The 12990-nt window shown below is 39.4% G+C and overlaps 1 protein-coding gene across 1 annotated transcript in view; it reads left to right on the top strand.

The window, feature by feature from the left end:
* Nucleotides 1–5588, top strand: part of kpna3 (karyopherin alpha 3 (importin alpha 4)) — an 89500-nt gene extending 83912 nt beyond the window's left edge. The window contains exon 17 of the mRNA XM_048602531.1: nt 2534–5588. Within this exon, the coding sequence (XP_048458488.1) occupies nt 2534–2632 (99 nt within the window). The 3' untranslated portion in view covers nt 2633–5588. The remainder of the gene's footprint in view (nt 1–2533) is intronic.
* The last annotated feature ends 7402 nt before the right edge of the window (nt 5589–12990 follow it).

Here is a 12990-nt window from a genome sequence, read left to right as displayed (position 1 = left end):
ATCCAGCTCTACACCTTGTTATCTCAGATTCTCCAGCATCGGCAGTTCCTACTATTTCTGAATCAATTTTTTAAGATGAAGTTAAAGTTTTACATTTGTTATATAAACCTAAGAAGCATACGTCGGCCATTGGACTCTCAAGCCTACTCTAGCATTCAGTAAAAATCATGGCTGAACTTCTACGTCAATGATACCACCTGCACTAATCCCATAAATCTTGATTGCATTATTTACTAATTATTGTTGATCTGTGATTTGAATGCACTCAATGACTGAGTATGCACACCTCTCTAGGATAGACAATCCCATACATTCAGACCTTTCAGTAATGGAATGGCTCCTCGTCTCATCCTAAATGACCTGCACCTTAGTCTGAAACTGTGACCCCAGTTCAAGACATCCCAGCATCTACCTTGTTGGATTTTAAGTTCACCCCTCATTCTTCTAACCTACAGAGAGTATAGGCCAATCTGTCGTTATTGGTCAGCATCCTCATCCCAGGAATCATCTGGTGAACCTTCATTGCACTAGCTCTAAGTCAAATATGACCTTTCTTAATTAAGATGATCAAAACTGAATGAATGGTACACCAAATGTGCTTTGATCAGTGCATAGATTTAAGTAATACTTTACTTTAAACTCCAATCCCTTTGTATTTTTAAAAATCTTGCATTTATGTAGCCACGTACTGTAGGAGAAACTCACCACATCTGGCAGCATCTTTGGAACGAGAAATTGTTCAAGTTTCGAGTCCGATGTCACTCTTCAGAAATAAAGTTCTAAATTCTGAAGAGTCGTATCAAATTCAAAACCTTAACTCTATTTCACTTTCTACAGATGCTGTCAGCCCTGCTAAGTTTCTCAAGCACTTTGATTGTATTTCAGATTTCTAGCATTTGCAGTATTTTGCTTTCATTATCAAGTAAAGGCTGCCAAGGTATGAGAATTGATCAACCTTGTGCAGTGACTTGCCATGGATTTTGATAGTTGGGGGGGTCAGTATTGTGCAGTGGGAGGAGGCTGGTAGAGGCTGTTTGTATTCCAGATGTTTAGCCCACGGACTATTCTTTCATATGCCTCCATGAATGTATTGACAGTAGCTTAGAACTCAGCCTGTATGTGCATATGCAAGCATCTTCTGAGCACTGTAGCTCATTGACAGGGTTAGATGTGACCTTGGTCCTGGAATGAAGGTAGCACAGGCTTCCTACTTGTCCTGTAGTTTGGCTTCACACTAGAGGAAAGTTTAATGGATATGGGGGCAAAATTACCCTAAGGAAGGTGGAGAAGAAGAGCATTGTTCTGATGGCGCAGCCTTGCTGACCCCAGGTTACACATTTATTGGGTCTATGGTGGAACTGTCGGTGAGGATCTGGGCTTGCATACCATTGTGCAACAGACAGAGAACAGTGATGAATTTCCGTGGACAAACAAACTTGAGGGCACTCCACAGTCCCTTTAGGAAACAAAAGTTGAAGGCCTTTGTGAAGAGAAGGAAGGCCATGTATAGAGGCTGCTCCTGCTGTCTGCACTTTTCTTGAATTTGTGCAGATCATATCAACTGTGCCTCCCGGATAATCATAGAATATAGAATCCCTAAATGTGGAAACAGGCCCTTCGGCGCAACAAGTCCACACCAACCCTCAGAGCATCCAATCCAGAACCATTCCCCTATAACCCACCTAATCTACACATGCCTGAACACTACGGGCAATTTCTTGTGGCCAACCCATGTAACGTCTTTGGACTGTGGGAGGAAACCGGAGCACCCGGAGGAAACCCACGCAGACAAGGGGAGAATGTGCAAACTCCACACAGACAGTCGCCCAAGGGTGGATTCGAACCCGGATCTCTGGCGCTGTGAGGCAGCAGTGCTAACCACTGAGCCACAGTGCCGCCCCTAATAGTCCAATATAGGCAAATAATATAGGCCAAATCCACATTGTGACCTCTGGAGGAGCTCTTCAGCCATTGCAGGGAGGTGGTTGAGGACAAATTTTGGTGCTGGGCAAAACGATGTTTACGACCTACCTTGGTATATCTTGAACCAAGGTTTATGTTAAATCTAACGTTTTCGGCATCTCAAATGTTGGTACTTATGACAGGAGACCCCTCAATAGTCTGCTACCTATGAAAATAATTAAAGTTTAGTTTCACCTCTTAACATTTGTTGGTTAACAAATGGCAATGAATGTCTGCTTGATGTAGCGAAAAGGCATCAACTACTTTGGATTGTTCTCAGCATTCCAGTTCCTCAGTAGGTCTAAATTCCATTTTTCCCGGAGTATAATTGAATAGGAAGCAGTGAAAATGGGGTTTTCATCTTGTCTAAGGTTTCAGACTAAAGCTTGAAGCCGTAGCTCAATGTCTGATAGTTTATAGATGCTGACTGAGGTGTGAAGAGCCCCAGGCATCTGTTAATGGTCACCATGAAGTTATGAGACAATTTAGATTATCCAAAATGTTTCCTGAATTAACCACTTTCAAACAGTACAGGATAATGCTTTTTTTAAATTCTATCTCTTCTCAATAGATTGATGAAGATCCAAGTCTCCTTCCTGAAGCGACACAAGCTGGAACTTTCAGTTTTGACCCCACAGCGAACATTCAAGCAAAGGAGTTCAATTTCTAAACTGAGAAGATGCTGTAGCTTCCCTGCCCCTTGCCAATCCAAACCACCAAAAAAATTCACCAAGCAGAAGTGTGATGGAGGCTCGAGAGACATCTGCGCATCTACATTTGATGCTTTTTGAAAAGCCTAATTATCAATCACTCAGCAATTGCCAAAATTTGCTACCACAGGGATTGTTGACACGTGTGCATGATTCTTGTGAGCCCATGAGTAACTATCATATCAACAAACTAGAGTAATCCCCAACATTACCTGTGATTCTGCCTTTCCCTCCCTGGTACCTCATTCCTGTGACAGCAGTAGCAGTCTCACTTACAACGTTGCATATTAGGCACACAAGATAGTAGCTGTCTACATAGAACAGAAAGATTTCTGAACGATTAGAAGTTTAATAATGGGACTTGCAAAGAGACTTGGCTTTGATGTGTGAAATAGGCTTCTTAGAAGATTTTACACCGGGGCTTACGATAGAAGGATTTGCAAATACCGTAGAACCATCATTGGCCAGAGCGGTCCATGGATGAACTAAAACCAGGATTTTTTTTCTGGTAACTGCAAAAACATTTTTTTGCTATAGGGTGGTCTAACAAAAAAAGTCCTGCTTGCATCCATATTAGGTTGTTGTGCTTGCACTGCCTCTCAGACTAGGCTGGAAACTAAACTTAATGAAGGAGCCAAGTTTAACCACGACTTCTTGACAGTTTGTGCAAGTCTGTGAAAAAGAGCCCCAGCCGATTACTACAACCACTATTAGGAACCTGTGTTTTAATTTTCTCTCCCTGCTCTTTCGAAGTACTTATCAAATGCTGTGCATGGTGTTTTACCTGAGCTGCAATTATTATATCGATGTGACTTGAGCCTCTGCTTTAAGCTGAAAGCAAGATTCACCCACATTTCATGTTCACATTCAAGTTTTTCGCTCCATTAGGTAAATCAGAGTCTGTACACATGATAAAAACTTAAAATTAACCATTTAATCTGCTGCGAATCTTGCTTCCAACTATTAGGTGAATCAGTATTTTTTTAATTTCAGGTTAAGCCAATCCAGTAGTAAAATAAATTGTTGGACTTTTAATGGGTTTAAACTGTGGAGCTTCCATGTTTGCAGTGACACACAGTCTTACACAGTCGTGCATCGTAAATTGACCGTTCCTTACTGTGGATACTGCTGATAGCTGAGAACTAGCAGCTATTTTATTAAGATTTGGTCATGGACTTGAGTATTATTGAGAAGAATCTAAAGCCACACTTTTTATTCAAATGATTAGAAGCAAATTTGAAAAGGAGTAAAATGTACGAAAAGGAGTGTAAATCTTTACAGGGAATGTAAGCATTGTATAAGGCTGTACAGAGACTTACAGTTAAGTGTACATCTGGTCCGTTAATGTTGAATGCTTTATTTACTGTATTTAATACGCACCGGGAGGTTTTTTCGTAGGTATTAGACTAGGTGACACTATTCAGGGATGGGGTTTGTTGCTGTGGTGACTGGATGTAAACTTCCCCTCATGCATTAATGTAAAGGGACAGATTGCATTTGAGCTAATTTAGTTAACAAGTGTGGGCAGTATCTACTGTAATTGAATCTGAAAAATGCAATCAAGCTCTGCTGATGAGTTGTTTCTCATTGATGAACAAAATTGTGCAGGTTTATATCCATCTTAATACCTTGCCGTCAAGACTGAGCCACTTTAAAGACTACCATATCTTGTATCTTTAAAGGATACAAGCTTATATAAAACTGCAAGATTTTTACTTGCTGATGAAACTGTTTTAATGATACGAATAGTGTTTTGGCCTCGGTTATTTATATCCTTTTTATAAATTTTAAATTAAAATCTCTCTTTAAGGTGGCTCATTTCAGCTCTTCTGCCTGAAGAATGAGTTGAATTTCATTGTGCCTTTGTTTTTCCTATATATTTTTATGTTGTAAAATCTGCTACATATGGTAACTGCATAATATCCATTCGCACAATATAGAATTTAAAATGTTTTGTGTGTGATTTACTATGTGGAAAGAGACATTCAGTATAAAATAATTGTAGAATCTAAAGTGCAAACTCATGTTTAAAATCTACCTCTTGTTTTAAAAGTCTGATGGTCAAAATATATTCCCTTGACAACCCCACCCCACTGCCCCCTACCAACCATTCTTCTCCATCCCCAACCTACCCACCCAAATAAAATTCCTCCTCCTCCTTGCAGTGTTGATACCTGACTGGGATACAATTCAGAGGGTAGCTCATCAGCAGCTCTGGAACTACATGAAGCACCAGAGTCCAGCCATCCAAGCCCAGCAGCTCAATGCTATTTGCAGTTGTTACATAATGATTTGTCCAGTTTGAATTTTCTTGGCTTGGGAAGGTGTGTGTTCATGGATTAATCCTCATTAGAAAATCACAATCTATGCAAATTAATTGAGGCATTTAAATGTCACATATGCCCTGCAAGGATCCTTGACACATGCTTACTTAGCCCGTGATGATAGGTTCTAGCACTCTGGGGATAAAAGACAATACATATTTCAAAGCTGAAACTATCAGTGGTGTCTGTGGAGTATTTCATTCAATGGTATCATGTTATTATTTAAGGTGGAAGTCTTGTGTCGCAGGGATTTATGCTTTAGACTACATGTCTAACAACATGGTCACGTTTTCCCTTAAGCCTTGAGCTGTTTGCTATGATATATTTTGGAGGGGTGAACTTAATATGCTGTTTCCTGCTTTTATCAGGTAGCTTGGTTGCTGTACCATTTGAGAGTTCTGGTGGAAAAGTATTTATCTCTTCCTATGCTTATTGTAGAGAAACATTCAAGGTTTGGTTTGTTTTGGGAATGATGAGTGATACAAGTCCTGGGAGTATATTTCAGAGCCAAACTCTTCCCTTGCTATTTTTGCATTTCAGTATCCAGAATGTTGAAGATATTTTGAGTCATTAAAATAATTTTACAAGTTAATTCCCTTCGTGATTTTTGTAAAGTAAAAATGTTATTAAATGACCTGTCAGTATCTCCGGAAGGTGAAAATACAGTCATTAGCAATTTATTTTATGGTTTTTGTACAAAGGTTCATGTTGAAAAAAATACTTCCTTTGACACTTAAGGGAAAATGGTTAAGAAAATTGGGAGATTACTTAGTGCTTTGATGTAGATGGAGTACATCAGTCAGCAGAATTTTGACTAAAAGCAGTTACAAATACTGGCAATTTGAAATAAAGCAGAAAATGCCAGCAACTCAAAGTTTCTACCTGATGCATTTACCCTATTTTCTTTTGAGAGTTTAACAGGCCTTGGGTTTACCAGAATTGTGTATGCCTCAGTTGAATAAATTGTATCATCATTGGTAAATTATTCACTAAATTGTAACCTACAGTTCTGAATATGATTACACTTCTGCAGAGTTGACTTAAAATTCCAAATTAGGAGTACTTTCCCAATATGTGCAAAAACTGACTGAATTGAAATGAATGCAGTTAATCACAGAATTAATTCTATGATAGATTTGGTAGTTATTTTCTTTAAAATTAGTATCTCAAAAATACTATCTTTAATGTGTCAAAGTGTTCATTTGACAAGACAGTGTGCAATTTTGCACTCTGCTTATTTTTTTGTTTTCCCTGAAGTCATCATTGCCAGGCCCCACTGATTAGTTAATTGGAACTTGGGATTGCAGTAGACTGCCGTATTTGGCCTCTTAGCTCCTATGTTAGAAAAGGGGAAAGTTCAGCCAGGGTTTCTACTCATGAACCCTATCCAGTAATCCTGCTGGTATAGCTGGACATTGCACAGTATTCATCTTGGCCCTGGTACTTCCATTGTTGGAACAGCCAGTGCTGCTCATTGTGCACAAGTGTCCATCAAGAATGGCCACTTGGATGAGGTACTGAAGGAATTCAGTTGCATATGGGGTCCTAGCCCAGTGTTATTAGGTTCGAGCAGACTTGCATTGAAATCTTAAGCTGATGACTTAGGACACAATACCATGCTACCCAGGAATAACTGGTTCTGTTGAAAAGTGTGGGTGTAAACTAAGCTTGTATAGTTAATTTGAATTGGTAAAAAAAAAACTAGAATTTTAAAGATGTTTTGTAAGCTTTTTCTGAAATATATGACTAACCTCTCGCTGGCTGCTTTCACTTGCTTGTTATCAACATAGCTGTGCAGATATACAGATATTTGTAGTTTTCAGATCTGTGTTTCTTCTACCTGTGGTTTTATCATGACCTGCTTTTATTAAAATGTTCATAGTATTAAGTGTTTATATAAGCTCTGCATTTCCAGCCAGGAACTCCAATCTAGTTCCTTAAGAAATGTGGAGCTGAAAACAACACACTTCCCACAAAGTGCAGGATAGTCAGGGGAATTCAGAATGCTCCCTTTTGCAGCAGTCATTCAGCTGTGTACTCAAGTTTAAACATTCAGCAACACAACCAAATGCTTTAACAGCTGCTGCAAAAAGGTAAGTACGTAAGCTATGTGTGGGGTTATTGTGGCAATTGGTTGAGGGATTGAGGTTCCAGGTAACTACTGGAGTGCTCATGGTAGGTTGGACTGGGATGGGGAATGTCAGTACTGGGACAGGAACAGAGTTATATTAGATTGGGAAGGTTGGTCAGGGGTGTACCAGGTTTGGGGAAGGTTGTATGGCATGCTGGGGGCAATAATTAACCAGGAATTAGACTAGTATGTCATTGTCTGACTTTTCCTCTGTAACTTAAATGAGATCCCTCTGCATCCTCTGGTGTTCAGGATTTATTTTTTGGATAATTCCAGATGCAGGGGAATGACCTATTGAAATCTTCAATTTCCCAGGCAGTTCCCACAGATCTGGGATTCTGCAGGATCCTGATGCACAATATAGTCTGTGTTGCTATAACAATTATCTGGCCATTGAAGTATTTGTGCCAAAATTTATCACCACTACTATCTTCAAATCATCTCTGGATTCCATCCCTTCCATGGTTGAAATAGACTGTTTACAACCTTGGCATTCTGATCAACAAGGCCCATCAAGTAATGACGCCATTTCAAAGTTTGCGTATTTTCACCACTGTGCTACTAAAATGCCCATCCATACTTTGTCACTGAGTCAATAACTTCATCTCCTACCTTCTGTAAACTGTGGCTCATGAGTAAATTTTCTGCTGAACAAACATCATCTATTCCCTGCCCAGCCCCCAGTGTTTCATTGTAAAATTCTTGCATAATGTTTAAATCTCTCCATGATCACACACTTCTCTGATCCAATTTCAAGCCCTGTAGACCACCTCCCAAATTTTGTGTTCCCCTGACTCCAGTGTTTTGTACATCTTCCTTCTCATTTATTAGGTCCTAGGAGCAGTGCGTTTGGCTAAATCCCAATCCCAATATCCGTAATTCATGATTTAAAATTTTCGCTTCTCTGCCATTCCAGTATATGAGCCTCTGCCTATTTATATCTCTTCTTGTTTTTCTGTGTCAATATAAATTCCAATTGTGTAGGACTGTTGTGGTGCAGTGTTCCTATTTCTGGGCTCAAAGACCTGGGTTCAAGTTTCACCTGTTCCAGAGGTGTGTCTGAATAGATTAATTAAAAATATCTAAATGCAAGTTGTTAGTGCATCATTTGGGTTAGAAACTCTCCTACTAGCATTCTGTACAAATGAATGATATCCATTCTGAAAAAGCTGGGTTTTGCCAGTGAGGAGGAGCAAGAAAACTATAATATCTTTATTTTTGGATTTTGCATCTATGTCCTGAAAAACCTGTCTCAGCCTGTGAATATCCTGACTACGTTGGGGTCAATCAGGCCTGACTAGTGGATACCTTCAGAGAAAATATCCCTTTTCTCCATTTGCATTGCTTCAGTTCATTTTCTGTTGTAGGTAAACTAACTTGTTTCAATTATGTCATATTATTCCAGAAAACACTGGGTTTTATTCAAAGAAGGTGGAATTAGTCTCACATCCATAACCACCACCTCCACCAGATAAAGTAAACTGCAGTAGGATGCAGCAAGTTCATCAGATGACCTTACCTTGGTTCTCAAGTTTAGAAGATGGCCAATTTGTTCAAGAGAAATTGAACTTGCGTTCAAAGGATGAAGTCTGTATCATCTAGCCCAGCATTCACATGTTTGAGGTTCCTTACCAGTGATACTCGTAATATCTTTGGCGGTCTCCCAAAAAAGCTGTAAGATTTTGATCTTGTCACTATCTTTCAAGTATAGAACCCCAATTTATCTTTGGAGTGAAATTTATTGGTAATAAGATGAGAAAGGTAAGCAATTAAAGGTGGGTAATCTACCTAAAAGCTAAATGAATAAATATTTTAAAATTCAAACCTTTTGGTTTTAAGGGGTGCATTGGACCCTTTTCCTCATTCAGAGAGTTGCTATTATTTATTGCAAAAAAAACTTGCAAAGTTAGCCGTTTAATTTCTTTGTGGATCCTGGGATCTAATAAAGTCGGGGATTCCAGCTTAATCTAATTCTTTTTTCAATCCTAGAATTGAATATCCAAATAGAAAAGTTCTAACGTCTATTCATCGGAAATTACTTAAAATTGCTAGTTAGAAGCTGGAGTGATGAGAGTTATATCTTTATAAATGAGGATATCATGAGAAGGAAATTGAAGAATTCAGATGACATAGGGTTTTCTTAAAATCCCCGTGGAGAGTGATAACTTTCAAAAATAAATTTGAACTTCCAGTTAATAGTTGAGAAGAATAACAAAGCAAGATTTCACATCACTAACCTTTTATTGTACCATGATTAAAAACGCTAAACATTTTTTGTAGGGAACTTAAAAGATCATTCCTTTCTGCCGTTTAAACTTTTGATATAAGTACAACATCTGAGTCTACACAGAATTATAGTCCTCTCAGAAAATAGTCCATAATCTCTTTCAGCTTCCAGTGCCTTCTCCCCCACCACACCCCATCCCCATTTTACCTAGTAGTGACTTTAAATGACAATTTCCAGGTACTTCCAATCAGTTTTAAGAGTTTCCAAAATCCATTCCTGCAGCAAAACCCATTGTAATAATTCTTCTTGCACTCAGCAGCACCAGGAGCAATCTCCCAGATACCCTTCACTGTGGAATGCATCTCTAAATAGAAACCATCTAATTCCTGCATCAGTAGCTTGTAAAGAACCAGGAGTTTCTTTCTGCTGATTACACCAGCTGTTGTTCTTTACATGTCTTTCATTTCTTTTCTTACAAAAGTTTTGAAGCTGACAGGTCTGTGTATTGTTAGCACAGCTGCTTTTGCCTTTTGTTCCCAGGTGTCAGTGCTAACTACACACTTGATGAGCAGGCCCCATGACATAGCCAAGCTTGTCGGGTCTGATTTAGAATAGTCGAATGACTCACTTCATATTAACCTAAATGTAAAGAGACAGGCTGAAACAGTTTTATACACACAATTGTAACAGGTTCTTAGATGTAGATCTTATTTAGCCATTTTAGCCAGATTGAACAGGGCTGACAGGTTTCAAAGTTTTGCTGACCTTGACAATTGTCAGTTGGTGCTAATTTTTTTGCGACTTAGAAGCATGCATTCCAGATTGTACCTCTGCTTCCATCAATTCTGTGGTAGTGTTTACAAATGGTGAAAGCATGCTTCAGCAAGAAGTAGAACAACTGGGGATTGTTTAAAAACAAAAATTTGCTTGGGAGAAGGATTGGCAGAACTCAAAAGTGAATGCTGTGCCTTTGTGGCACACTTTGATGACGGAAGTCCAACTTGATAGAGGTGTACAAAATGATCAGAGGTGCAGGTAGAGTGGACAGCCAGAGACTTTTTCCTAGGGTGGAGGTAGCTATTACGAGGGGGTGTAGTTTTAAAGTGAGTGGAGGTAGATATAGGGGAGATGTCAGAGGTAGGTTCTTTACTCAGAGAGTGGTAGGGGCATGGAATGCATTGCCGGAGAGGGTAGTGGAGACGGCTAGGGGCGTTTAAACGGCTATTAGATAAGCATATAGATGATTGTATAAGGTACGGGTGGAGTTTAGATAGACCTTAGGTTTAGGGTAAAAGTTTGGCACAACATTGTGCGCCGAAGGGCCTGTACTGTGCTGTACTGTTCTTTATTCTATGTCCTAAAAGGGTAGAGGATCTAACTAGTTTTACATCCCTGCTTTAGTAGCAAGGCCTGGAAGATAACCAACTAAATAACTCTGTGAAGGAAAAGACAGAAATGAAAAACTGGGATAACTAATTAGCTAATTTAATATCTGCTATGAGCAAACTTGAAACATGCATAATGAGTGAACTAAGGATGGATTATGAACATCTAAAGTACGATGCAAAGTAGGCAGTAGGCTCTTCAAGCCTACTCATTAAGCTCATGGCTGTTTGTACTCAAAATTCCCATCTATACCCGATAAACTTTGATTCCCTTGACAAAAATCCATCTACCTCCCCCTTTAAAAAACATTCAATGACTATATTTCCATTGCTTTCTAAGGCAGAGTTCCAAAGTGTCTCAACTATCTAGTGAATAAAAAATGCCCTGCGTTTCTGTACTAGAAGGATGACTCCCAATATTAAAACAATTTCCTGTAGTTTTGGACTCACCCACACAGTTAAACGTCTTTTTCATGTCCACCTTATCAAGACCATTCAGGATCTTTTAAAATTCAATTAAATCTCTTCTTGCTCCTCGAACTGTAGTGAAAACAAGTGTAGCTGATGTTTCCTAATAAGACAACCTGTTCATTTCAGCTATCAATCTGCCTTCAATGCATTTACAACTTTTCTTAAATAAAACTGCATACAGCCTTTGAGGTGTGATCTCACCAATGCCCTGCATAAGTGAAGCATAATAACCTTTATGTTCAGCTCCCCTCATAATAAAGGATAACATCCCATACTTGCTGTAACCTGCATAATGTTTTTGTGAACCATGCGTTAGAACACTTGTATCTCCTTGTACCTTAGAATGCTACAGTTTAAATAATAGTTTGCTTATTCTTCCTGCCAAAGTGAACAACTTCATTTCTTTGTCAGATTTTTTGCCCCACTCAGTTATCCTGTCTACCGTCTGCATCCTGTTATGTCATCTTCACAATGTTCTTTCCTGCCTACCTTTATGCCTTCTGCAAATTTAACCACCATACCTTCAATGGTCTCATCTAAGTTATTGATATGAATTATAAAAAGTTGAGAGCCCAGAATAGACCCCTGTAGGACCCTATTATGGGTAAGTAGTTAAATATTTTTCTGAGGAAATGATTCAGTAAAGAGAATGCAGCAGCTGCATTCAGTAAATTGGTGTCACAGTGATACCATCTGCAAACTGGAGGAGCAACACCTCATATTCCGCCAAGGGAGCCAACAGCCCAATGGCCTTAACATGGAATTCACCAGTTTTAAAATCTCCCCATCCCTGGCCTCATCCCATGTCCAAGCCTCCCTCTCATCTCCGCCTCCTTGACCTGACACAACCTGTCCATCTTCTCTCCCACCTATTCCCCCCCCCCCCCCCCCCTATTCACAGCCCTTTCCATTCCACTCCCATCTCTCCCCCCCCCCCCGCCCCCCCCCCCCCCCCAGCTATCTCACTGACGATCCCCACCACTCCCTACCTGCACTCACTTATCATCATCCCACCTACCTTCCCCAGTCCCACCCATCTTTATTTCCCAGCTTCGGTCCCCCTCCCCATTTCTGAAGAAGGGTCCTGATCTGAAACGGTAACTTTACGGCTCCTCTGATGCTGCCTGACATGCTGTGTTCTTCCAGCTCCATACTGTGTTGTCCCTGTCTCCAGCATCTGCAGTTCTTGCTATCTCTCAGTAAGTTGCCTTGGTGTTTTGAAAAATTCAGGTAATTTGGTAGTGGATAGACTAATGGGTGTTAGGTAGATTGGAGATGGGTAGACTTTGGTGTTCAGTTCTGTTTTTTATATAATTAAATACGTCTTGAAATGTGCTGATGACATTTTTGGCAAATGGGGAGGATTGGGAAGACTTCAGGAGGATATTGACATGTTAGTGATGTGGGCAGTCAGTGGCAGATGTAATTTGGGACATAAAATTGGAGTTGAATGAAAAGGGGTTTAAATATGAAGTAACACTGCTGTGAATTTGTGTAGTTTCTTTGGAAGTCTCGGTATATGAAAACTAATAGGTTTTATAAGTAGAAATATAGAGATCTAAGATTGTTATTAGGAAAATGCAAGATTGACCATGTGCATAAAAATCCATATAGTGTACTGTAGCATAACCAGAAAATATCAGAGTTGGTAAATTGTTTTGAGGAGAAAACCAATTCGACTTTGATCAATTTGCACTGGAGCATTGAAAGCCAAGGAAAAAGAAAACGTAATAGAAATATTTAAAGTTGTAAAGGCATTTTGAATGATGATAAAAAGCTA

The sequence above is a fragment of the Rhincodon typus genome, chromosome 11, assembly GCF_021869965.1.
Source record: "Rhincodon typus isolate 14 chromosome 11, sRhiTyp1.1, whole genome shotgun sequence".
NCBI lineage: Eukaryota > Metazoa > Chordata > Chondrichthyes > Orectolobiformes > Rhincodontidae > Rhincodon > Rhincodon typus.
This window is presented reverse-complemented; position numbering and strand designations above follow the sequence as displayed.